This window comes from Oncorhynchus masou, chromosome 8, assembly GCF_036934945.1.
Source record: "Oncorhynchus masou masou isolate Uvic2021 chromosome 8, UVic_Omas_1.1, whole genome shotgun sequence".
Taxonomy (NCBI): Eukaryota; Metazoa; Chordata; class Actinopteri; order Salmoniformes; family Salmonidae; genus Oncorhynchus; species Oncorhynchus masou.
Window position 1 is genome coordinate 1,370,135 of NC_088219.1, and position 26,995 is coordinate 1,397,129.

A 26,995-nucleotide genomic window follows, 5' to 3' on the forward strand; every position below is an offset into this window, starting at 1 on the left:
TGATGCAGCACTCCATCACTCTCCTTCTTGGTCAAATAGCCCTTACACAGCCTGGAGGTGTGTTTTGAGTTTTATTTTATTTTACTAGGCAAGTCAGTTAAGAACAAATTCTTATTTTCAATGACGGCCTAGGAACAGTCGGTTAACTGCCTGTTCAGGGGCAGAACGACAGATTTTGTACCTTGTCAGCTCGGGGATTTGAACTTGCAACCTTTCGGTTACTAGTCCAATGCTCTAACCACTAGGCTACCCTGCCGGTTATTGTCCTGTTGAAAAACAAATGATCGTCCCACTAAGCCCAAACCTGTCATGTCTTGTTATGTCTGTTCCTGTCCTTTCTCTTCACTCTGTCTCTCTCTGCTGGTCTTTTTAGGTTACCTTCTCTGTCTCTCATTCTTCAGCTGTTCTACATCTCCCCTAACTAGCTCATTCACTCTTTCTCACCTGTTCTCTCTTCCCCCTCTGATTAGGTCTCTATTTCTCTCTCTGTTCCTGCTACTTTCAGTGTCTGATTCTTGTTTGTGTTTTTGATGCCAGAAGCAAGCTGTCGTCTCGTTTGCTTCCACCTTGTCCTATCCTGTCGGAGTCTGCCTGGCAGGTGCATCCTGCACTATACTACGTTCTTTTTGTTCCATTGTCAACGTTGGAAGAGGATTTATGCCATTCCTGTTTTTCATTAAAGAACTCTGTTTTCTGTTAAAACCGCTTTTGGGTCTTCACTCAAGTACATAACAGAAGAATCAGACCAAGAATGGACCCAGCGGCTCCGGACCCTTTTCACTCCGCCGTCGAGATCCAGGGAGCGATGCTAGGCAGACACGAGGAGGAATTGTCTGCTGCTCGACATGCCGTTGAGACCCTGGCCGTCCAAGTCTCCGACCTCACAAGACGGGTTCACCAACTCCACCTCGATCCACCGCCCACTTCCAGGGTTTCCGAGTCTCCGGAGCCCAGGATCAACAACCCGCCCTGTTACTCTGGGGAGCCCACTGAGTGCCGCTCATTCCTCACTCAGTGTGATGTGGTGTTCTCTCTCCAGCCCAACACTTACTCCAGGAGCGCAGCCCGCATCGCCTACGTCATTTCTCTCCTTACCGGACGGGCGCGTGAGTGGGGCACGGCAATCTGGGAGGCGAGGGCTGAGTGTATTAACCAGTTTCAGGACTTTAAGGAGGAGATGATACGGGTTTTTGACCGTTCTGTTTTTGGGGAGGAGGCTTCCAGGGCCCTGTATTCCCTATGTCAGGGGAATCGATCCATAACGGATTATTCTATTGAGTTTCGCACTCGCTGCCTCTAGTGACTGGAACGAGCCGGCTTTGCTCGCTCGTTTTCTGGAGGGTCTCCTCGTCGAGGTTAAGGATGAGATCCTCTCCCGGGAGGTTCCTTCCAGTCTGGACTCCTTAATAGCCCTCGCTATTCGCATAGAGCGACGGTTTGATCTTCGTCGCCGAGCTCGTGGAAAGGAACTCGCGTTCTCCGTTGCTCCCCTCTCCACATCACTGCCACCTGCCGCATCACTGCCACCCTCCTCCGCCGGCTCGGATGCTGAGCCTATGCAGCTGGGGGGTATCCGCATCTCGGCCAAAGAGAAGGAACGGAGAATCACCAATCGCCTCTGTCTCTACTGCGGCTCCGCTGGTCATTTTGTCACCTCATGTCCAGTAAAAGCCAGAGCTCATCAGTAAGAGGAGGGCTACTGGTGAGCGCAACTACTCAGGCCTCTCCTTCTGGATCACGCACTACCTTTCCGGTCCATCTCCGCTGGCCCGGTTCATCTGCTTCCTGCAGTGCCTTGATAGACTCTGGGGCGGAGGGCTGTTTTATGGACGAGACCTGGGCTCGGGAACATGACATTCCTCTCAGACAGTTAGGGAGCCCACGGCCTTGTTCGCTTTAGATGGTAGTTCTCTCCCCAAGATTCAGCGTGAGACGCTGCCTTTAACCCTCACTGTCTCTGGTAATCATAGCGAAACCATTTCTTTTTTAATTTTTCGTTCACCTTTTACACCTGTTGTTTTGGGTCATCCCTGGCTAGTGCGCCATAACCCTTCTATTAATTGGTCTAGTAATACTATCCTATCCTGGAATGTTTCTTGTCATGTGACCTGTTTAATGTCTGCTATCCCTCCTGTTTCCTCTGTCTCTTCTTCACAGGAGGAGCCTGGCGATTTGACAGGGGTGCCGGAGGAGTATCACGATCTGCGCACGGTGTTCAGTCGTTCCAAGGCCACTTCTCTCCCTCCACACCGGTCGTATGACTGTAGTATTGATCTCCTTCCGGGAACTACTCCCCCCGGGGTAGATTATACTCTCTGTCGGCTCCCGAACGTAAGGCTCTCGAGGATTATTTGTCGGTTTCGCTCGACGCCGGTACCATAGTCTCCTCCTCCTCTCCCGCCGGAGCGGGGTTTTTTTTTGTTCAGAAGAAGGACGGGTCCCTGCGCCCATGCGTGGATTATCGAGGGCTGAATGACATAACAGTTAAGAATCGTTATCCGCTTCCTCTTATGTCTTCAGCCTTCGAGATCCTGCAGGGAGCCAGGTTTTTCACCAAATTGGACCTTCGTAACGCCTACCATCTCGTGCGCATCAGGGAGGGGGACGAGTGGAAGACGGCGTTTAACACTCCGTTAGGGCACTTTGAATACCGGGTTCTTCCTTTCGGCCTCGTTAACGCTCCAGCTGTCTTTCAGGCACTAGTTAACGACGTCCTGAGAGACATGCTGAACATTTTTGTTTTCGTTTACATGGACGATATCCTGATTTTTTCACCGTCTCTCTCGATTCATGTTCAGCACGTGCGACGCGTCCTCCAGCGCCTTTTGGAGAACTGTCTTTATGTGAAGGCTGAGAAGTGCACTTTTCATGCCGCCTCTGTCCCTTTTCTCGGTTCCGTTATTTCCGCTGAGGGCATTAAGATGGATCCCGCTAAGGTCCAGGCTGTCATTGATTGGCCCGTTCCTAAGTCACGCGTCGAGCTGCAGCGCTTTCTGGGCTTCGCTAATTTCTATCGTCGTTTCATCCGTAATTTCGGTCAGGTGGCAGCTCCCCTCACAGCCCTTACTTCTGTTAAGACGTGCTTTAAGTGGTCCGTTTCCGCCCAGGGAGCTTTTGATCTTCTTAAGAATCGTTTTACATCCGCACCTATTCTTGTTACACCTGACATCTCTAGTCAGTTTGTTGTTGAGGTTGACGCGTCAGAGGTGGGCGTGGGAGCCATTCTTTCTCAGCGCTCTCTCTCTGACGGCAAGGTCCATCCTTGCGCGTTTTTCTCTCATCGCTTATCGCCGTCAGAACGTAACTATGATGTTGGTAATCGCGAACTGCTCGCCATCCGCTTAGCCCTAGGCGAATGGCGACAGTGGTTGGAGGGGGCGACCGTTCCTTTTGTCGTTTGGACTGACCATAGGAACCTTGAGTACATCCGTTCAGCCAAATGACTTAATGCGCGTCAGGCTCGTTGGGCTCTGTTTTTCGCTCGTTTCGAGTTTGTTATTTCTTATCGTCCGGGCTCAAAAAACACCAAGCCTGATGCTTTATCTCGTCTCTTCAGTTCTTCTGAGGTCTCCACCGACCCCGAGGGGATTCTCCCTGAAGGGCGTGTTGTCGGGTTGACTGTCTGGGGAATTGAGAGGCAGGTAAAGCAAGCACTCGCTCACACTCCGTCGCCGCGAGCTTGTCCTAGGAACCTTCTGTTCGTTCCCGTTCCTACTCGTCCGGCCGTTCTTCAGTGGGCCCACTCTGCCAAGTTAGCCGGCCACCCCGGCGTTCGGGGTACGCTCGCTTCCATTCGCCAGCGTTTCTGGTGGCCCACTCGGGAACGTGACGCGCGTCGATTTGTCGCCGCTTGTTCGGTCTGCGCGCAGACTAAATCTGGGAACTCTCCTCCTGCCGGCCGTCTCAGACCGCTTCCCATTCCCTCTCGACCGTGGTCTCACATCGCTTTAGATTTCATCACCGGACTGCCTTCATCAGCGGGGAAGACAGTTATTCTTACGGTTGTCGATAGATTCTCTAAGGCGGCTCATTTCATTCCTCTCGCTAAGCTCCCTTCTGCTAAGGAGACGGCTCAGATCATTATCGAGAATGTTTTCCGAATTCATGGCCTTCCGTCTGACGTCGTTTCCGACAGAGGCCCGCAGTTCACGTCTCAATTTTGGAGGGAGTTTTGCCGTTTGATTGGGGCTTCCGTCAGTCTCTCGTCCGGCTTTCATCCCCAGTCTAACGGTCAAGCCGAACGGGCCAATCAGACTGTTGGTCGCATTTACGCAGTCTTTCTTTTCGTAACCCTGCGTCTTGGTCAGAACAGCTCCCCTGGGCAGAGTACGCCCACAACTCGCTTCCCTCGTCTGCTACCGGTCTATCTCCTTTTCAGAGTAGCCTCGGGTACCAGCCTCCGCTGTTCTCATCTCAGCTCGCCGAGTCCTGCGTCCCCTCCGCTCAGGCTTTTGTCCAGCGTTGCGAGCGCACCTGGAAGGGGGTCAGGTCGGCACTTTGCCGTAATAGGGCGCAGACTGTGAGGGCCGCTAATAAGCGTAGGACCAAGAGTCCTAGATATTGTTGCGGTCAGAGAGTATGGCTCTCCACTCAGAACCTTCCCCTTAAGACAGCTTCTCGCAAGTTGGCCCCGCGGTTCATTGGTCCGTTCCGTATTTCCCAGGTCATTAATCCTGTCGCAGTGCGACTTCTTCTCCCGCGCTATCTTCGTCGCGTTCACCCGGTCTTCCATGTCTCCTGTGTTAAGCCCGTTCTTCGCGCCCCCGCTCGTCCCTCCCCCCCCCCCCATCCTTGTCGAGGGCGCACCCATCTACAGGGTTCGTAAGATTTTGGACATGCGCCCTCGGGGCCGTGGTCATCAGTACCTAGTGGATTGGGAGGGGTACGGTCCTGAGGAGAGGAGTTGGGTTCCCTCTCGGGACGTGCTGGACCGTTCGCTGATCGATGATTTCCTCCGTTGCCGCCAGGTTTCCTCCTCGAGTGCGCCAGGAGGCGCTCGGTGAGTGGGGGGGGTACTGTCATGTCTTGTTATGTCTGTTCCTGTCCTTTCTCTTCACTCTGTCTCTCTCTGCTGGTCTTTTTAGGTTACCTTCTCTGTCTCTCATTCTTCAGCTGTTCTACATCTCCCCTAACTAGCTCATTCACTCTTTCTCACCTGTTCTCTCTTCCCCCTCTGATTAGGTCTCTATTTCTCTCTCTGTTCCTGCTACTTTCAGTGTCTGATTCTTGTTTGTGTTTTTGATGCCAGAAGCAAGCTGTCGTCTCGTTTGCTTCCACCTTGTCCTATCCTGTCGGAGTCTGCCTGGCAGGTGCATCCTGCACTATACTACGTTCTTTTTGTTCCATTGTCAACGTTGGAAGAGGATTTATGCCATTCCTGTTTTTCATTAAAGAACTCTGTTTTCTGTTAAAACCGCTTTTGGGTCTTCACTCAAGTACATAACACAAACCAAACTAGACAAACCATCTCAATTGGGTTAAGGCCAGGTGATTGTGGAACCCAGGTCATCTGATGCAGCACTCCGTCACTCTCCTTCTTGGTCAAATAGCCCTTACACAGCCTGGAGTAGCTGGACAATAGAACGAGTCAGAATTCACCCAAGGCTGAAAAAACAGCAAAAGAACGTTGGCTGAAACATGAAGCAACTGAATGGAATCTCAGAACTTGTTTCGATTGGAGTGATGCTGTCACTCCACACCTGGTCCCTATTCCCAGTGGTTAGTAAAAGTACAAGTGGGCTCTTTGTTCACCATTGTCCTGTCGATCATTATTCCAATGTACGTTGGTTGCGTGAGTACCGTTGTGCTGTGTGTTTTGGCTTTCGTACCAAATTGTGGATTGTGCAGATGATTACAGGTCTCGTCCCGTGTGATAATCATTCTGCGCTTGTGTTATTTATTCGAGGTACTCCTCGCTCTTTTTGGGGGGGGGGGTTCTACCCAGTGTTTTGTATACATGTTTGTTTGGTCTTCGTCCCCAGTGCCTTTGCATGGCACGCTGTAATTTGGGTAAATCAAAAAATAAATAAATAAATAAAAACTATTACGCATTCCTACGCCTGTCTCCCGACCAGCGTGACAGAATTCCATATGTATCCTTTTTATTTTACCATTATATATATACCATATTTTTCTTTTATTTTACACGTCCAGTCTTCGAAACTGAAAAAAAAATACTTGTGTAGAAAGTTAACATCCGCACCTTGATGGTGTTTATGTCTGCGTAGTGAGAAAGTATCGAAAAAAATGAGAACTTCTGACTATTTCTGGTCTAGTGATCGATGACAAATGAGCTCGCTGCCCAGACTTACATAATTACAAAGAGGAGACTCTCCTGATTTAAAATGGTGCTCAACTTGAAGAAAATCTATTTGTACACATTGTGAGATATTTGTCGAAAAAGACCGGCATGCCACTCTATAGGAAAACAATGTGGGGAGCTCAGCGTTCTAAGGGCAAAACAATATTTTGGGGCTAGCATTTGATGACAACCAGGCTCACTGCCCAGACTTACGTAATTAGAAAGAGGAGATTCTTATGATTAAAATGGGGTCTGACTTGAAAAAAATCGAAATATACACATTGCGAGATATTTGGCAAAATATACAGACATGCCTACATTTCCCCTATACGAAACAATGGGACGACCTCAGAGTTCCATGAGTCATTATTTTGTTGTTTACATTTGAACTATTAAACAACTTGAGCAGGTCTCATGGGCAACAATTGTGAAGCAGGCATTGTGACATAGAACAATGGGCTGGGAATAGAACGTTCGGAAGGCAAGTTGGTGCCACTGTTCTCAATAGAACTAATAGGAGCTGGCAGGGTGAAAATTGCACTAAAATAAGGCCTGCTTTTTAGTGATTACTTCAAAGCTATGGCAAACAGCTGGGACATATGGTCATATTATGAAACTTGGCTCCATGACGGATGCGATGAACAAGTTTTAATCAGAAAAAAGCGTTGTTAAAAATGTCATGTGTCCAACCTACCTGGAGATATGGTGCGTCATTGTCCTGTATCGTATCGCTGCAGAATGCCATGCTGGTTAAGTGTGCCTTGAATTCTAAATAAATCATAGACAGTGTCACTGGCAAAGCACCTCCACACCATCACACCTCCTCCATGCTTCACGGTGGGAACCACACATGCAGAGATCATCCGTTCACCTAGTCTGCGTCTCACAAAGACACAGTGGTTGGAACCAAAAATCTCAAATTTGGACTCATCAGACCAAAAGACAGATTCCACCGGTCTATTGTCCATTGCTTGTGTTTCTTGACCCAAGCAAGTCTCTTCTTCTTACTGGTGTCCTTTAGTAGTGGTTTCTTTGCAGCAATTTGACCATGAAATCATGATTCAAGCAGTCTCCTCTGAACAGTTGATGTTGAGATGTGTTTTACTTGAACTCTGTGAAGCATTTATTTGGGCTGCAATTTCTGAGTCTGGTAACTCTAATGAACTTATACTCTGCAGCAGAGGTAACTCTGGGTCTTCCTTTCCTGTGGCGGGCCTCATGAGAGACAGTTTCATCATAGCGCTTGAAGGTTTTTGGGACTGCACTTGAAGAAACTTTCAAAGTTCTTGAAATTGTACGGATTGACTGACCTTAATGTCTTAAAGTCATGATGGACTGTCATTTCTCTTTGCTTATTTCAGCTGTTCTTGCCATAATATGGACTTGGTCTTTTACCAAATAGGTCTATCTTCTGTATACCACCCCTACCTTGTCACAACACAACTGATTGGCTCAAACCCATTAAGAAGGAAAGAAATTCCACAAATTAACTTTTAACCAGGCACACCTGTTAACTTTTTATGGCTGCAGAGGCAGTATTGAGTAGCTTGGATGAAAAGGTGCCCATTGTAAACGGCCAGCTCCTCAGTCTCAGTTGCTAATATATGCATATTATTATTAGTATTGGATAGAGAACACTCTAAAGTTTCCAAAACTGTCAAAATATTGTCTGTGAGAATAACAGAACTGATATTGCAGGCGAAACCCTGACGAAAATCAAAACAGGAAGTGGCTTCTATTTTGAAAACTCCCTCCCTTTGCTGGATTTAAAAGGATATTAACCAGATTCCTTTTCCTATCGCTTCCACAAGGTGTCAACAGTCTTCAGACATAGTTTCAGGCTTTTATTTTGAAAAATGAGCCAGAACGATAACATCGCGTCAAGTGGTCACATGAGTTTTGCTCGCGCAACAGAGTTTGGATAGGTATTGCTTTTCCCTCTCCTCCTGTGAAAGACATTTGCGGTTGATATATTATCGATTATACATTTTAAAAACAACCTGAGGATTGATTATAAAAAACGTTTGACATGTTTCTGTGGACGTTATGGAAACTATTTGGAAACTATTTTCGTCTGCGTTGTCGTGACCGCTCTTTCATGTGGATTTCTGAACATAACGGTCCAAACAAACCAAGGTATTTTGGATATAAAATCATCTTTATGGAACAAAAGGAACATTTATTGTGTAACTGGGAGTCTCGTGAGTGAAAACATCCAAAGATCATCAAAGGTAAACAAATCATTTGATTGCTTTTCTGATTTTTGTGACCTGATGCTAAGTGTACTTAATGTTTTCTCATGCGATCGATAAACGTACACAAACGCTTGGATTGCTTTCGCTGTAAAGCATAATTTCAAAATCTGACACAACAGGCGTGTTTTCCTATATTGCACTTGTGAATTCATGAATATAGATATTTGTAGTAATATTGATTGAATGAAGCGCTATTCAGTGGTTGTTGATGACACTTATCCCGATAGGGGGATTGCAGCCATAACAAGTTAATAGGAAATGCATTCATGGTGACTACCTCATGAAGCTGGTTGAGAGAATGTGCAAAGCTGTCATCAAGTCAAAGGGTGGCTCCTTTAAAGAATCTCAAATATAAAATATATTTTGATTAGTTGAACACTTTTTTTGGTTACTACCTGATTCCATATGTGTTATTTCATAGTTTTGATGTCTTCACTATTATTCTACAATGTAGAAAATAATAAAAATAAAGAAAAACCCTTGAATGAGTAGGTGTTCTAAAACATTTGACTGCTACCATGCTACCATATCTGGCACTTCTGTTGACCCCTTCTGTTGACCACTTCTTTTGACCACTTATTTTGACCCCTTCTGTTGACCCCTTCTGTTGACCACTTCTGTTGACCCCTTCTGTTGACCACTTCTTTTGACCACTTCTTTTGACCCCTTCTGTTGACCACTTCTTTTGACCCCTTCTGTTGACCACTTCTGTTGACCACTTCTTTTGACCCCTTCTGTTGACCACTTCTGTTGACCCCTTCTTTTGACCCCTTCTTTTGACCACTTCTGTTGACCCCTTCTGTTGACCACTTCTTTTGACCCCTTCTGTTGACCACTTCTGTTGACCCCTTCTTTTGACCACTTCTTTTGACCACTTCTGTTGACCCCTTCTGTTGACCACTTCTTTTGACCACTTCTTTTGACCCCTTCTGTTGACCACTTCTTTTGACCCCTTCTGTTGACCACTTCTGTTGACCCCTTCTTTTGATCCCTTCTGTTGACCACTTCTGTTGACCCCTTCTTTTGACCCCTTCTGTTGACCACTTCTTTTGACCCCTTCTGTTGACCACTTCTGTTGACCACTTCTGTTGATCACTTCTGTTGACCCCTTCTGTTGACCCTTTCTGTTGACCACTTCTTTTGACCCCTTCTGTTGACCACTTCTGCTGCCCATATAGGGAACTATGTTTGATCAGAGAGGACTGGCACCCTACTGCCCATATAGGGAACTATGTTTGATCAGAGAGGGCTGGCATAGTCTAGCATGCTGTAAACATTGATATGAATGTCAATTTGATCGTGTGTGTGTGTGTGTGTGTGTGTGTGTGTGTGTGTGTGTGTGTGTGTGTGTGTGTGTGTGTGTGTGTGTGTGTGTGTGTGTGTGTGTGTGTGTGTGTGTGTGCGTGTCCGTGTGTGTGCGTGTCTGTGTCTGTGTCTGTGTCTGTGTCTGTGTCTGTGTCTGTGTCTGTGTCTGTGTCTGTGTCTGTGTCTGTGTCTGTGTCTGTGTGTGTGTGTGTGTGTGTGTGTGTGTCTGTGTGTCTGTGTCTGTGTCTGTGTCTGTGTCTGTGTCTGTGTCTGTTTGTGTGTGTGTGTGTGTGTGTGCGTGTCTGTGTCTGTGTGTCTGTGTCTGTGTCTGTGTGTGTCTGTGCGTGTCTGTGCGTGTCTGTGCGTGTCTGTGCGTGTCTGTGCGTGTCTGTGCGTGTCTGTGCGTGTGTGTGCGCGTGTGTGCGCGTGTAGGTTCTATGACACCCCGGTAGTGAAGTCGAGCAGTAGAGAGCTGTGTTACATCATCCTGGCTGGGATCTGTCTGGGCTATCTCTGTACCTTCAGCCTCATCGCCAAGCCCCACGCTGCACACTGTTACCTACAGAGACTGGGGATAGGACTGTCCCCTGCCATGAGCTACTCTGCCCTGGTCACTAAGGTACACACACACACACACACACACACACACACACACACACACACACACACACACACACACACACACACACACACACACACACACACACACACACACACACACACACACACACACAGCTACAATGTCAATGACTGTATTACAGTTGTTGTTGTTGTTCCAGACTAACCATATAGCTGGTATCCTGACTGTGTTGTTGTTGTTCCAGACTAACCATATAGCTGGTATCCTGACTGTGTTGTTGTTGTTGTTGTTGTTGTTGTCCCAGACTAACCGTATAGCTGGTATCATGACTGTGTTGTTGTTGTTCCAGACTAACCATATAGCTGGTATCCTGACTGTGTTGTTGTTGTTGTTGTTGTCCCAGACTAACCATATAGCTGGTATCCTGACTGTGTTGTTGTTGTTGTTGTTGTTGTTGTTGTCCCAGACTAACCATATAGCTGGTATCCTGACTGTGTTGTTGTTGTTGTTGTTGTTGTTGTTGTTCCAGACTAACCATATAGCTGGTATCCTGACTGTGTTGTTGTTGTTGTTGTTGTCCCAGACTAACCATATAGCTGGTATCCTGACTGTGTTGTTGTTGTTGTTGTTGTTGTTGTTGTCCCAGACTAACCATATAGCTGGTATCCTGACTGTGTTGTTGTTGTTGTTGTTGTTGTTGTTGTCCCAGACTAACCAGATAGCTGGTATCCTGACTGTGTTGTTGTTGTTGTTGTTGTTGTCCCAGACTAACCATATAGCTGGTATCCTGACTGTGTTGTGTTGTTGTTGTTGTTGTTGTTGTTGTTGTCCCAGACTAACCATATAGCTGGTATCCTGACTGTGTTGTTGTTGTCCCAGACTAACCATATAGCTGGTATCCTGACTGTGTTGTTGTTGTTGTTGTTGTTGTTGTTGTCCCAGACTAACCATATAGCTGGTATCCTGACTGTGTTGTTGTTGTCCCAGACTAACCCTATAGCTGGTATCCTGACTGTGTTGTTGTTGTTCCAGACTAACCGTATAGCTGGTATCCTGACTGTGTTGTTGTTGTTGTTGTTGTTGTTGTTGTTGTTGTCCCAGACTAACTGTATAGCTGGTATCCTGACTGTGTTATTGTTGTTCCAGACTAACCATATAGCTGGTATCCGGACTGTGTTATTGTTGTTCCAGACTAACCATATAGCTGGTATCCGGACTGTGTTATTGTTGTTCCAGACTAACCATATAGCTGGTATCCTGACTGTGTTGTTGTTGTTGTTGTTGTTCCAGACTAACCATATAGCTGGTATCCTGACTGTTGTTGTTGTTGTTGTTCCAGACTAACTGTATAGCTGGTATCGTGACTGTGTTGTTGTTGTTGTTGTTGTTGTTCCAGACTAGCTGTATAGCTTGTATAGTGACTGTGTTGTTGTTGTTGTTGTTCCAGACTAACTGTATAGCTGGTGTCCTGACTGTTGTTGTTGTTGTTGTTGTTGTTGTTGTTCCAGACTAACTGTATAGCTGGTATCGTGACTGTGTTGTTGTTGTTGTTGTTGTTCCAGACTAACTGTATAGATGGTATCATGACTGTGTTCTTGTTGTTGTTGTTGTTCCAGACTAACTGTATAGCTGGTGTCCTGACTGTTGTTGTTGTTGTTGTTGTTCCAGACTAACCATATAGCTGGTATCCTGACTGTTGTTGTTGTTGTTGTTGTTCCAGACTAACCATATAGCTGGTGTCCTGACTGTTGTTGTTGTTGTTGTTGTTCCAGACTAACCATTTAGCTGGTATCCTGACTGTTGTTGTTGTTGTTGTTGTTCCAGAGTAACTGTATAGCTCGTGTCCTGACTGTTGTTGTTGTTGTTCCAGCTTAACCATTTAGCTGGTATCCTGACTGTTGTTGTTGTTGTTGTTGTTCCAGACTAACCATATAGCTGGTGTCCTGACTGTTGTTGTTGTTGTTGTTGTTCCAGACTAACCATTTAGCTGGTATCCTGACTGTGTTGTTGTTGTTCCAGACTAACTGTATAGCTGGTATCCTGACTGTGTTGTTGTTGTTCCAGACTAACCATATAGCTGGTGTCCTGACTGTTGTTGTTGTTGTTGTTGTTGTTGTTGTTGTTCCAGAGTAACTGTATAGCTCGTGTCCTGACTGTTGTTGTTGTTGTTGTTGTTGTTGTTGTCCCAGACTAACTGTATAGCTGGTATCCTGACTGTGTTGTTGTTGTTCCAGACTAACTGTATAGCTGGTATCCTGACTGTGTTGTTGTTGTTCCAGACTAACCATATAGCTGGTGTCCTGACTGTTGTTGTTGTTGTTGTTGTTGTTGTTGTTGTTCCAGAGTAACTGTATAGCTCGTGTCCTGACTGTTGTTGTTGTTGTTGTTGTTGTTGTTGTTGTTCCAGACTAACTGTATAGCTCGTGTCCTGACTGTTGTTGTTGTTGTTGTTGTTGTTGTTGTTGTTGTCCCAGACTAACCGTATAGCTGGTATCCTGACTGTGTTGTTGTTGTTCCAGACTAACCATATAGCTGGTATCCTGACTGTGTTGTTGTTGTTCCAGACTAACCGTATAGCTGGTATCATGACTGTGTTGTTGTTGTTCCAGACTAACCGTATAGCTGGTATCCTGACTGTGTTGTTGTTGTTCCAGACTAACCATATAGCTGGTGTCCTGACTGTTGTTGTTGTTGTTGTTGTTGTTGTTGTTGTTGTCCCAGACTAACCGTATAGCTGGTATCATGACTGTGTTGTTGTTGTTCCAGACTAACCGTATAGCCCGAATCCTGGCTGGCAGTAAGAAGAAGATCTGTACCAAGAAGCCCAGGTTCATGTCAGCCTGCGCTCAGCTGGTCATCGCCTCCCTACTCATCCTGCTACAACTAGGAATCATAGTAGCTCTGTTCATTATGCAACCACCACAGGTATGAATGGAGAGGAGGTAGGGAAGGAGGGGGAGGGTGGGGGCAGCAGAGGGAGGGAGAGGAGGGGGAGCAGAGGGGGGAGCAGAGGGGGAGCGGAGGGAGGGAGGGAGGGAGGGGGAGCGGAGGGAGGGAGGGAGGGGGAGGGAGGGAGGGAGGGAGGGAGAGGGTGGGGGGAGCAGAGGGAGGGAGAGGAGGGGGAGCGGAGGGAGGGAGAGGAAGGGGGAGCAGAGGGAGGGAGGGAGGGGGAGCGGAGGGAGGGAGAGGAGGGGGAGCGGAGGGAGGGAGAGGAGGGGGAGCGGAGGGAGGGAGGGAGGGGGAGCGGAGGGAGGGAGGGAGGGGGGAGCGGAGGGAGGGAGGGAGGGAGAGGGTGGGGGAGCAGAGGGAGGGAGAGGAGGGGGAGGGAGGGAGGGATACCTAGTCAGTTGTACAACTGAATGCATTCAACTGAGGGGGAATCAGAGGCCTTAGGGAGTCCACATCATCGGCAGGAGAGGAAGGGGAGCAGGGGGGCGAGGGAGGGAGAGGAGGGGGAGCGGAGGGAGGGAGGGAGGGAGGGAGGGAGGGAGAGGGGGGGGGGAGAGGAGAGTGGGAGGGAGGAGGGACGGGGGAACGGAGGGAGCAGGGAGGGAGGGATGGAGGGAGGGAATGGAGTGGGGACATTTCAGAGGGAGGGAGATTTGGAGTTAGCAGAAAGAAAAGACAATGGGGAGCGGAGGGAGGGATTCTCCACCAGGTGATCAGAGGGAGGGATCAGCGAGGGGGATCGGATCTGCAGAGGAGGGGGACTCGGAGGGAGGGAAGGAGGGGGATAACGGACTGCTCATCCTCAGGGAGGGTAGGGAGAGGGTAAGGGACGGAGACACAGACAAACAGAGGAGGGGGAGCAGAGGGACAGACATAGGGAGGCAGATAGGGGATAGGGGGAGACAGACAGACAGACAGACAGGACAGGGACAGAGGGAGGGAGGGAGGGAGACAGACAGGGACGGAGACAGGGAGGGAGAGACACAGAGTGAGCAGAGGGAGGGAGGAAGGGATCGGGGGATACCTAGTCAGTTGTACAACTGAATGCATTCAACTGTACCCCTCTGAATCAGAGGCCTTAGTCGGCGTCCACATCATCGGCCGGAGAGGAAGGGGAGCAGGTGGGCTGGAGGGAGGGAGTGAGGGATGGAGGGAGGTACGGGAGAGGCAGGGAGGAGGGGGACAGAGGAGAGTGGGAGGGAGGAGGGACGGAGGAACAGGGAGCGGAGGGAGGGATGGAGGGACAGACAGACACACACACATTTCACAGAGATTTACAGTTAACAGAAAGCAAAATGACAATGACAGACACACACAGATTGATTCTCCACCAGGTGATCTATGACTACCCCAGTATCAGCGAGGTCCATCTGATCTGCAACCTGACGACACTCGGAGTAGTAACTCCTCTGGGTTATAACGGACTGCTCATCCTCAGCTGTACCTTCTACGCCTTTAAGGTGACTCACACACAGACAAACAGACAGGCAGACAGACATACAGACATACAGGCAGATAGGCAGATAGGCAGACAGACAGACAGACAGACAGACAGACAGACAGACAGACAGACAGACAGACAGACAGACAGACAGACAGACAGACAGACAGACAGACAGAGACAGACAGAGACCCAGAGACACACACACAGAGACACACACACAGAGACACAGACAGACAGACAGACAGACAGACAGACAGACAGACAGACAGACAGAGACACAGAGACACAGAGACACACACACAGAGACACACACACAGAGACACAGACAGACAGACAGACAGACAGACAGACAGACAGACAGACAGACAGACAGAGACACAGAGACACACACACAGACACACACACAGACAGACAGACAGACAGACAGGCAGGCAGACAGACAGACAGACAGACAGACAGACAGACAGACAGACAGACAGACAGACAGACCTCTTCTCCATGGTGATTAGTTCCTCTGTGTCCCTCAGACCCGTAACGTTCCTGCTAACTTCAACGAGGCCAAGTACATCGCCTTCACCATGTACACCACCTGTATCATCTGGCTGGCCTTCGTCCCCATCTACTTCGGCTCCAACTACAAGATCATCACCATGTGTTTCAGTGTTAGTCTCTCTGCTACTGTGGCTCTCTGCTGCATGTTCGCCCCCAAGGTAGGAGACACACACACACACACACACACACACACTTAGATACAGTTGAAGTCGGAAGTTTACATACACCTTAGCCAAACACATTTCATCTCAGTTTTTCACAATTCCTGACATTTATTCCAAATAAAAATGTCCCGTCTTAGGTCAGTTAGAATCACCACTTTTATTTTAAGAATGTGAAATGTCAGAATAATAGAGTGATTTATTTCAGCTTTTATTTCTTTCATCACATTCCCAGTGGGTCAGAAGTTGTAATAAACTCAATTAGTAGTTGGTAGTATTGCCTTTAAGTTGTTTAACTTGGGTCAAACGTTTTGGGTAGCCTTCCACAAGCTTCCCACAATAAGTTGGGTGAATTTTGGCCCATTCCTCCTGAAAGAGCTGGTGGAACTGAGTCAGGTTTGTAGGCCTCCTTGTACGCAAACGCTTTTTCAGTTCTGTCCACAACTATTTCTATAGGATTAAGGTCAGGGCTTTGTGATGGCCACTCCAATACCTTGACTTTGTTGTCCTTAAGCCATTTTGCCACAACTTTGGAAGTATGCTTGGGGTCATTGTCCATTTGGAAGACCCATTTGCGACCAAGCTTTAACTTCCTAACTGATGTCTTGAGATGTTGCTTCAATATATCCACCTAATTTTCCTTCCTCATGATGCCATCTATTTTGTGAAGTGCACCAATCCCTCCTGCAGCAAAGCACCCCAACAACATGATGCTGTCCCCCCCGTGCTTCACGGTTGGGATGGTGTTCTTCGACTTGCAAGCCTCCCCCTTTTTCCTCCAAACACAACGATGGTCATTATGGCCAAACAGTTCTATTTTTGTTTCATCAGACCAGAGGACATTTCTCCAAAAAGTACAATTTTTGTCCCCATGTGCAGTTGCAAACCGTAGTCTGGCTTTTTTATGGCAGTTTTGGAGCAGTGGCTTCTTCCTTGCTGAGCGGCCTTTCAGGTTATGTTGATATAGGACTCATTTTACTGTGATTATAGATACTTTTGTGCCTGTTTCCTCCAGCATCTTCACAAGGTCCTTTGCTGTTGTTCTGGGATTGATTTGCACTTTTCACACCAAAGTACGTTCATCTCTAGGAGACAGAACGCGTCTCCTTCCTGAGCGGTATGACGGCTGCGTGGTCCCATGGTGTTTATACTTGCGTACTATTGTTTGTACAGGTGAACGTGGTACCTTCAGGCATTTGGAAATTGCTCCCAAGGATGAATCAGACTTGTGGAGGTCTATAATTTTTTTCTGAGGTCTTGGCTGATTTCTTTTTGATTTTCCCATGATGTCAAGCAATGAGGCACTGAGTTAGAAGGTCGGCCTTGAAATACATTATCACGATGTACCAAGGTGGGTGGAATCAGGTGCAGAGAGCAGGTTTCAGTGACAGTTTATTCTCCGATGCACAAAAGACGACGGTCAACCCAACACACAGGGTGAATAATAGACCGGAGAATGAAACACAAGGACTCCACCAAATGACATGAAGACAAAAACAATCCCGCACAAAACAAGGGCGGGACAACCTACGACATATAAGGATGCTAATTAACTAAAATACACACAGGTGAAACCAATCAGACAAAACCAACAGACAAACGAAAAAGGGATCGGTGGTAGCTAGTAGGACGGTGACGACGACCGCCGAGCACCGCCAGAACGGGCAGGAGAGCCAACCTCGGCGGAAGTCGTGACATACATCCTCCAATTGACTCAAATTACGTCAATTAGCCTATCAGAAGCTTCTAAAGCCATGACATCATTTTCTGGAATTTTCCAAGCTGTTTAAAGGCACAGTCAACTTAGTGTATGTAAACTTCTGACCCACTGGAATTGTGATGCAGTGAATTATAAGTTAAATAATCTGTCTGTAAGCAACTACTGGAGAAATGACTTGTGTCATGGACAAAGTAGATGTCCCAGGCGACTTGCCAAAACTATAGATTGTTAACAAGAAATTGACCTGATTGTTGATGCCACACATGGTGATTCCATCATGTCAGAGACAGCTTCCCTCCTGGGATGTTTATGCACTTCAGTCTCCAGAGTTTACAGAGAATAAACGATAAACAAAACACATTCAGTGAGCGGCAGTTCTGTGGACAAAACACCTTGTTAATGAGAGAGATCAGAGGACAATGTCCAGACTCATTCAAACTAACAGAAAGGCCACAAACGCTCAAATAACAGCTGTTTAAAACAGTGGTGTGCAGAGGGGCATCTCTTAACGTACAACACCGTGAATAATTCAGGCTGCTGTGGAGGCAAAATGGGGTCCTACCCAGTACCAGATAGGTGTACCTAATAAAGTGTTCAGTCAAGTCTGAAAACATGGTCTGGAAAAGTGGTACATGGGACCCTAGAAACAGTGTCTGATAAAGAATGATGATTAAATATTACATCCATAGATAATGTCGTCCGATTGGTTCATGTTCCACGGTAATTGGTGTCAACGGATCTCGTTATCCTGAAACCTTCATGATCTAAACATGGAATATTGTTCGTCAGTTTCCATAAAACTATACATTATTAAGAGTAACGCAACAGTCACTTATCATTTTGAGCAGTTGTATCAATTGATAGTTAGAACATTGTAATGAAAAGAATAGACAGTCAACTGAGATGTAATGTATGAACTGCATTTTGAAATGGTAAATCTTTGATATTAAGTTGTGCCATTTTGAACAGGTGATTTTAGATCAATAAATAAATTATCTTAGCTTTATGTGTACTGTATCCAAGCAATTGGAAAAAGTGTTAAGAGTTTTGAAAAAATTTGCATTTTCGTCATTGGTTGTGAGTTTTGTGTCTCGAGTTTTGAAAAATGACATCAAGGTACTGAAATTAGTGCCAAAGTAAAAAATTGTAAAAAATCTGTAGTATGTCAAAGTTCCCGAATGTTGTACTTAATTAGCCAACAATACGAAGTATACGAGAGAACACTATTTCCGTGCTTTTAGGGCCCATAATGCAATTCTTCAGAAAATGGCCGTGGCTTTACAAGGTTTTCAGATTTAAAGAAAATGGAGGACAATATGCAGCCGATGTCCGACGTGGAGCGGATACTAATTAATTGCTTTAACTAATTATGGCAAAGAGTCCTGATCTTAGAGAGCCTTTTCATGTCTCTATTTGGTTTGGTCAGGGTGTGATTTGGGTGGGCATTCTATGTTCTGATTTCTATGTTTTGTGTTTCTATGTTTTGGCTGGGTGTGGTTCTCAATCAGGGACAGCTGTCTATCGTTGTCTCTGATTGGGAACCATACTTAGGCAGGCTTTTGTTATTGTGGGAAGTTGTCTTTGTTAGGGGCACTACAGCCCTCGTAAGCGTCACGGTCGTTTCTTTGGTTCTCGTTTTGTTGGAGACATTTATATAAATAAATTAATGTCGACCACGATGCGCTTTGGTCCACTTCTTCGGACGACCGGCACACAAATGTTAAGAAAATGTTGAGAAATGTAATAAAGTAATGCATTTTCAAATAAATTAAATGTTGAGAAATGTAATAAAGTAATGCATTTTCAAATAAATTAAATGTTGAGAAATGTAATAAAGTAATGCATTTTCAAATAAATTAAATGTTGAGAAATGTAATAAAGTAATGCATTTTCAAATAAATTGGCTGACAATTAGTTAGTTATTTTCAAATAAATTACGCATGTCATATCCTTAATGTAAACTATCCTTACAAACCGCAGAGCATCTCATTACAGCTGTACTGGTATGTTAGCTAGCTACCTAACTTCAGTTGGCTACTAATACATTGAACTTGCCAGTATATTAACTATATGCTATCTAACTAACTACCCAACGTTTATTGACTTGGTTATTCACCTCATTCTTACCTCAGTGGTATACTCGTTGTGCGTTCCCAATGGACGTCGATAATTCTGGCTATCTACTCTGATTTCAGAGCCGACACGTCTGAGTGTGACAGAATAACTGATGAATTTGCAAACGCTCAGTAAAAGTTGGCAAAAAAAAGCGTAATAATATTGATGCGCTCCGAGAGTGAAACGCTCTGAATTTACAAACCAACAATCTGACAACATCTGGATTTACCACTCTGCCACTCCAGATTGAATTTACGAACACACCCACAATCGGAAAATGTCTAGCTAGTCTTTTGTTATGCTAACAAGCTAGCAAGAGGTTGCATAGCAACAACATCAACTTCTGGTAGACAGGCGAAGCGCTGGTACGCTCAACTGAAAGGATACCGTTCAGATACAGTATACTAAAATGAATTAATAGTATATAATATGTTGTATAAACTATGTTAGTATGGGTACTCATTAAGTATGTAGTATACAGTGTGTTAGTATAAGTACTCATTAAGTATGTAGTATACAGTATGTTAGTATGGGTACTCATTAAGTATGTAGTATACAGTATGTTAGTATAGGTACTCATTAAGTATGTAGTATACAGTATATGTTAGTATAGGTACTCATTAAGTATGTAGTATACAGTATGTTGGTATGGGCACTCATTAAGTATGTAGTATACAGTATGTTGGTATGGGTACTCATTAAGTATGTAGTATACAGTATGTTGGTATGGGTACTCATTATGTAGTATACAGTATGTTGGTATGGGTACTCATTAAGTATGTAGTATACAGTATGTTGGTATGGGTACTCATTAAGTATGTAGTATACAGTATGTTGGTATGGGTACTCATTAAGTATGTAGTATACAGTATGTTGGTATGGGTACTCATTATGTAGTATACAGTATGTTGGTATGGGTACTCATTAAGTATGTAGTATACAGTATGTTAGTATAGGTACTCATTAAGTATGTAGTATACAGTATGTTGGTATGGGTACTCATTAAGTATGTAGTATACAGTATGTTGGTATGGGTACTCATTAAGTATATAGTATACAGTATATGTTAGTATAGGTACTCATTACGTATGTAGTATACAGTATGTTGGTATGGGCACTCATTAAGTATGTAGTATACAGTATGTTGGTATGGGTACTCATTAAGTATGTAGTATACAGTATGTTGGTATGGGTACTCATTATGTAGTATACAGTATGTTGGTATGGGTACTCATTAAGTATGTAGTATACAGTATGTTGGTATGGGTACTCATTAAGTATGTAGTATACAGTATGTTGGTATGGGTACTCATTATGTAGTATACAGTATGTTGGTATGGGTACTCATTAAGTATGTAGTATACAGTATGTTAGTATAGGTACTCATTAAGTATGTAGTATACAGTATGTTGGTATGGGTACTCATTAAGTATGTAGTATACAGTATGTTGGTATGGGTATTCGGACACAGATTTAAACAGCATGTACACATACTGATACAGCATTTACACAACTTAGACAGCATTTACACAACTTAGACAGCATTTACACAACTTAGACAGCATTTACACACACTAAGACAGCATTTACACAACTTAGACAGCATTTACACACACTAAGACAGCATTTACACACACTAAGACAGCATTTACACGTTAAAAAACATACACAGAAGTATTACTGCTAATGAATGATGTGATTACTTTTTATCTCTTCTCTCTCTCTCTGTGTGTGTGTCTTCCCCAGGTATACATCATGCTGGCAAAACCGGAGAAGAACGTACGGAGTGCCTTCACCACCTCTACCCAGGTCCGTATGCATGTAGGGGATGCCAAGACAGCCGCTAACGCTGCCAAACCCAAGACCATGGCTGGACTCTTCAGAAGGAAGGGGTCTGAAGACAACCTCAGGTACCGTAAGGGTCAGGGGTTAGAGGTTAGGAGCCGAGTCAAAGAGCATGGCGGGCCTGTTCAGATGACATCTGGATCTGGGTGGGACTGTGTCAGGTACTGAAGTCAGTTAGGATTTAGGGGGTTAAAGGTCAGAGTATATCAGGTACTGGAGTCAGTTAGGATTTAGGGGGTTAAAGGTCAGAGTATATCAGGTACTGGAGTCAGTTAGGATTTAGGGGGTTAATGGTCAGAGTATATCAGGTACTGGAGTCAGTTAGGATTTAGGGGGTTAAAGGTCAGAGTATATCAGGTACTGGAGTCAGTTAGGATTTAAGGGGTTAAAGGTCAGAGTATATCAGGTACTGGAGTCAGTTAGGATTTAGGGGGTTAATGGTCAGAGTATATCAGGTACTGGAGTCAGTTAGGATTTAGGGGTTAAAGGTCAGAGTATATCAGGTACTGGAGTCAGTTAGGATTTAAGGGGTTAAAGGTCAGAGTATATCAGGTACTGGAGTCATTTAGGATTTAGGGGGTCAAAGGTCAGAGTATATCAGGTACTGGAGTCAGTTAGGATTTAGGGGTTAGAGGTCAGAGTATTTCAGATACTGGGGCCAGTTAGGATTTAGGGGGTTAAAGGTCAGAGTAAAACATTTCCCCAAAAATTACCTTTCAAGATGCATACAGACACTACCATCTCAGTTCACCCTCTAGTTCTCCCTGCAGCTCCAACAAGAAGTCAGGCAAAGAGGTCAGGGGTTAGAGGTCAGGGGTTAGCAGTCAAATATTTAACCCTGTTGTATTTTGTCATCCCCCTCCCAGCTCCAACGGTAAGTCAGTAAGGTTAGGGGTTAGAGGTCAGTTAGGTATTAAACCCTGTTGTATTATGTCATCCCCCTCCCAGCTCCAACGGCAAGTCAGTAAGGTTAGGGGTTAGAGGTTAGAGGTCAGTTAGGTATTAAACCCTGTTGTATTATGTCATCCCCTCCCAGCTCCAACGGCAAGTCAGTAAGGTTAGGGGTTAGAGGTTAGAGGTCAGTTAGGTATTAAACCCTGTTGTATTATGTCATCCCCTCCCAGCTCCAACGGTAAGTCAGTAAGTCATCCCCTCCCAGTTAAGTCAGGGTTAGAGGTTAGAGGTCAGTTAGGTATTAAACCCTGTTGTATTATGTCATCCCCTCCCAGCTCCAACGGTAAGTCAGTAAGGTTAGGGGTTAGAGGTTAGAGGTCAGTTAGGTATTAAACCCTGTTGTATTATGTCATCCCCTCCCAGCTCCAACAGTAAGTCAGTAAGGTTAGGGGTTAGAGGTTAGAGGTCAGTTAGGTATTAAACCCTGTTGTATTATGTCATCCCCCTCCCAGCTCCAACGGTAAGTCAGTAAGGTTAGGGGTTAGAGGTTAGAGGTCAGTTAGGTATTAAACCCTGTTGTATTATGTCATCCCCTCCCAGCTCCAACGGTAAGTCAGTAAGGTTAGGGGTTAGAGGTTAGAGGTCAGTTAGGTATTAAACCCTGTTGTATTATGTCATCCCCCTCCCAGCTCCAACGGTAAGTCAGTAAGGTTAGGGGTTAGAGGTTAGAGGTCAGTTAGGTATTAAACCCTGTTGTATTATGTCATCCCCCTCCCAGCTCCAACGGTAAGTAAGGTTAGGGGTTAGAGGTTAGAGGTCAGTAAGGTTAGGGGTTAGAGGTTAGAGGTCAGTTAGGTATTAAACCCTGTTGTATTATGTCATCCCCTCCCAGCTCCAACGGTAAGTCAGTAAGGTTAGGGGTTAGAGGTTAGAGGTCAGTTAGGTATTAAACCCTGTTGTATTATGTCATCCCCTCCCAGCTCCAACGGTAAGTCGGTAAGGTTAGAGGTTAGAGGTCAGTTAGGTATTAAACCCTGGTTTATGTCATCCCCTCCCAGCTCCAACGTCAGTTAGGTATTAAACCCTGTTGTATTATGTCATCCCCTCCCAGCTCCAACGGTAAGTCAGTAAGGTTAGGGGTTAGAGGTTAGAGGTCAGTTAGGTATTAAACCCTGTTGTATTATGTCATCCCCTCCCAGCTCCAACGGTAAGTCAGTAAGGTTAGAGGTTAGAGGTCAGTTAGGTATTAAACCCTGTTGTATTATGTCATCCCCTCCCAGCTCCAACGGTAAGTCAGTAAGGTTAGAGGTTAGAGGTCAGTTAGGTATTAAACCCTGTTGTATTATGTCATCCCCTCCCAGCTCCAACGGTAAGTCAGTAAGGTTAGGGGTTAGAGGTTAGAGGTCAGTTAGGTATTAAACCCTGTTGTATTATGTCATCCCCTCCCAGCTCCAACGGTAAGTCGGTGTCGTGGTCTCAGAATGAGCGCAGCGGCTACAGACCCACCCTGTGGAAGAGGATCTCTATCCACATCAAGAAGAAGGAGGAGGTCAACCAGACAGCCATCATTAAGCCCTTCTCTAAGGGGGCGGGCACCCCCGACCTCGCCCCCGCCACGCCCCAACTTGGGGACAGGGGGGTCTATGATGAACCTCAGGGGGCACAGCATTACCCCACTGGAACCTACCCTTGTCCTCCCTCGCCTCATGTTGGAGCATACCGCCGTTGTCCCTCCTCACCCTCCCCACTAGCCCTGCCCACCGTCAGCCAAAGGGTGGGAGGCTTCCACCCCTGCCCTTCCTCGCCTCACGCTGGAACCTACCACCCATGTCCCCTCCGGGGGGCTCAGGGGTCCCAGGACGGAGGGGAGATCAGGGCTCTGCCATCCTACATGACAGAGAGGCCTCAGACAAGGGTGTATGGTGGGGTGGGCAAGATGGGGGGGTGGTGGAAGGGGTGTAGGTATGGGGGGCATAGGTGATATTGGTGGTGGTGGTAGGGGTGATGGTGGTAAGGGTGTAGGTATGGGGGGCATTGGTGATATTGGTAGGGGTGTAGGTATGGGGGGCATTGGTGATATTGGTGGTGGGGTTGGTGTGGGTGATTTAGACATGGGTAAAGGTGTTGGTGGTATAGGTGACAGGGGTATTGGTGTGGGCACGGTGGGCAGTCAGCCCCAGGGCTCCAACATCATGGATCAGATTAGCTGTGTGGTGAACCGTTTCACCGCCAATATCAGCCAGCTCAACAACATGATGCTCCCTGGGTCGCCACCGGAGGGAGCTGACCCCCCTCCTCCGGGTCCAGGCCTTACCCCCGCCCCATGCCCTCCTCCCTACATCCTACCCCGCACCCGACAGCCAAATACCACAGTCACCACCTACGCTGAAGTAGCAGCCATCGCCGCCTCTAACCATGGCAACCCCCGGGTGGGCGGGTCGGTCGGTGTGGTCTATGGTCCTGGGGGCGGTGTGTGTGGTACTGCAGCGGTGAGAACCACAGAGCTGCTGGAGGAGCTTGTTGCTCTGGCCCCTCCTTCCCCATTTAGAGACTCCTCCCTGGAGTCTCCTAGCGCCACGCCCCCCTCCCTGACCTCGGAGTATGCCCTGGGTGAGCCCTGTCCCCCGGGGAAATATGACAGACTGATGCTACGGCACTACAGCCAGAGCTCCTCCTCCCTGTAAACTCCTCCTCCACTTCTTCCTCTTCCCTCTAAACTCCTCCTCCTCTTCCCTGTAAACTCCTCCTCCACTTCTTCCTCTTCCCTCTAAACTCCTCCTCCTCTTCCCTGTAAACTCCTCCTCCACTTCTTCCTCTTCCCTGTAAACTCCTCCTCCTCTTCCCTGTAAACTCCTCCTCCACTTCTCCTCTTCCCTCTAAACTCCTCCTCCACTTCTTCCTCTTCCCTCTAAACTCCTCCTCCTCTTCCCTGTAAACTCCTCCTCCTCTTCCTCCCCTTCCCTGTAAACTCCCCCCCCTCCCCTTCCCTGTAAACTCCCCCCTCCTCTACTAGAGATGTGTTCTGTGGAATAAGAGGTCAGAATATGAAGTTTTGCATTTGGAGATTTAGTTGTGCACAGTTGGAGAAACAGGAAATGAGAGGAGAGCTGTACAACAGTGCTGGATGAGCTACACAATATTTACTCAACTTTATTTCCTTTCCTTGGATAAGAGCCATAGTTTCTCCCCCCTGAGAGTGTTGGGGGACGCCAGGAGGAGAGACAGGGGGAGGGCCTCAGGACCCCAGTACAGCCACATTAGAGACTGAAGGGGCCTCAGGACCCCAGTACAGCCACATTAGAGACTGAAGGGGCCTCAGGACCCCAGGACAGCCACATTAGAGACTGAAGGGGCCTCAGGACCCCAGTACAGCCACATTAGAGACTGAAGGGGCCTCAGGACCCCAGGACAGCCACATTAAAGGGCCTCAGGACCCCAGTACAGCCACATTAGAGACTGAAGGGGCCTCAGGACCCCAGTACAGCCACATTAAAGGGCCTCAGGACCCCAGTACAGCCACATTAAAGGGCCTCAGGACCCCAGTACAGCCACATTAGAGACTGAAGGGGCCTCAGGACCCCAGTACAGCCACATTAAAGGGCCTCAGGACCCCAGTACAGCCACATTAAAGGGCCTCAGGACCCCAGTACAGCCACATTAGAGACTGAAGGGGCCTCAGGACCCCAGTACAGCCACATTAAAGGGCCTCCGGACCCCAGTACAGCCACATTAAAGGGCCTCCGGACCCCAGTACAGCCACATTAAAGGGCCTCAGGACCCCAGTACTGCCACATTAGAGACTGAAGGGGCCTCCGGACCCCAGTACAGCCACATTAGAGACTGAAGGGGCCTCAGGACCCCAGGACAGCCACATTAGAGACTGAAGGGGCCTCAGGACCCCAGGACAGCCACATTAAAGGGCCTCAGGACCCCAGTACAGCCACATTAGAGACTGAAGGGGCCTCAGGACCCCAGTACAGCCACATTAAAGGGCCTCAGGACCCCAGTACAGCCACATTAAAGGGCCTCAGGACCCCAGTACAGCCACATTAGAGACTGAAGGGGCCTCAGGACCCCAGTACAGCCACATTAAAGGGCCTCAGGACCCCAGGACAGCCACATTAAAGGGCCTCAGGACCCCAGTACAGCCACATTAGAGACTGAAGGGGCCTCAGGACCCCAGTACAGCCACATTAGAGACTGAAGGGGCCTCAGGACCCCAGTACAGCCACATTAAGACTGAAGGGGCCTCAGGACCCCAGTACAGCCACATTAGAGACTGAAGGGGCCTCAGGACCCCAGTACAGCCACATTAGAGACTGAAGGGGCCTCAGGACCCCAGTACAGCCACATTAGAGACTGAAGGGGCCTCAGGACCCCAGTACAGCCACATTAGAGACTGAAGGGGCCTCAGGACCCCAGTACAGCCACATTAGAGACTGAAGGGGCCTCAGGACCCCAGTACAGCCACATTAGAGACTGAAGGGGCCTCAGGACCCCAGTACAGCCACATTAGAGACTGAAGGGGCCTCAGGACCCCAGTACAGCCACATTAGAGACTGAAGGGGCCTCCGGACCCCAGTACAGCCACATTAGAGACTGAAGGGGCCTCAGGACCCCAGTACAGCCACATTAAAGGGCCTCAGGACCCCAGTACAGCCACATTAGAGACTGAAGGGGCCTCAGGACCCCAGTACAGCCACATTAAAGGGCCTCAGGACCCCAGTACAGCCACATTAGAGACTGAAGGGGCCTCAGGACCCCAGTACAGCCACATTAAAGGGCCTCAGGACCCCAGGACAGCCACATTAAAGGGCCTCAGGACCCCAGTACAGCCACATTAGAGACTGAAGGGGCCTCAGGACCCCAGGACA

General features: G+C 47.1%; 1 protein-coding gene across 1 annotated transcript in view; it reads left to right on the forward strand.

Annotated features, from left to right (window-relative positions):
* Positions 1-24,805, forward strand: part of grm5a (glutamate receptor, metabotropic 5a) — a 101,116-nt gene extending 76,311 nt beyond the window's left edge. The window contains 7 exon segments of the mRNA XM_064971066.1: positions 10,294-10,480; positions 13,208-13,366; positions 14,725-14,850; positions 15,362-15,544; positions 21,129-21,292; positions 23,571-24,052; positions 24,084-24,805. Of these exon segments, the coding sequence (XP_064827138.1) occupies positions 10,294-10,480; positions 13,208-13,366; positions 14,725-14,850; positions 15,362-15,544; positions 21,129-21,292; positions 23,571-24,052; positions 24,084-24,805 (2,023 nt within the window).
* The last annotated feature ends 2,190 nt before the right edge of the window (positions 24,806-26,995 follow it).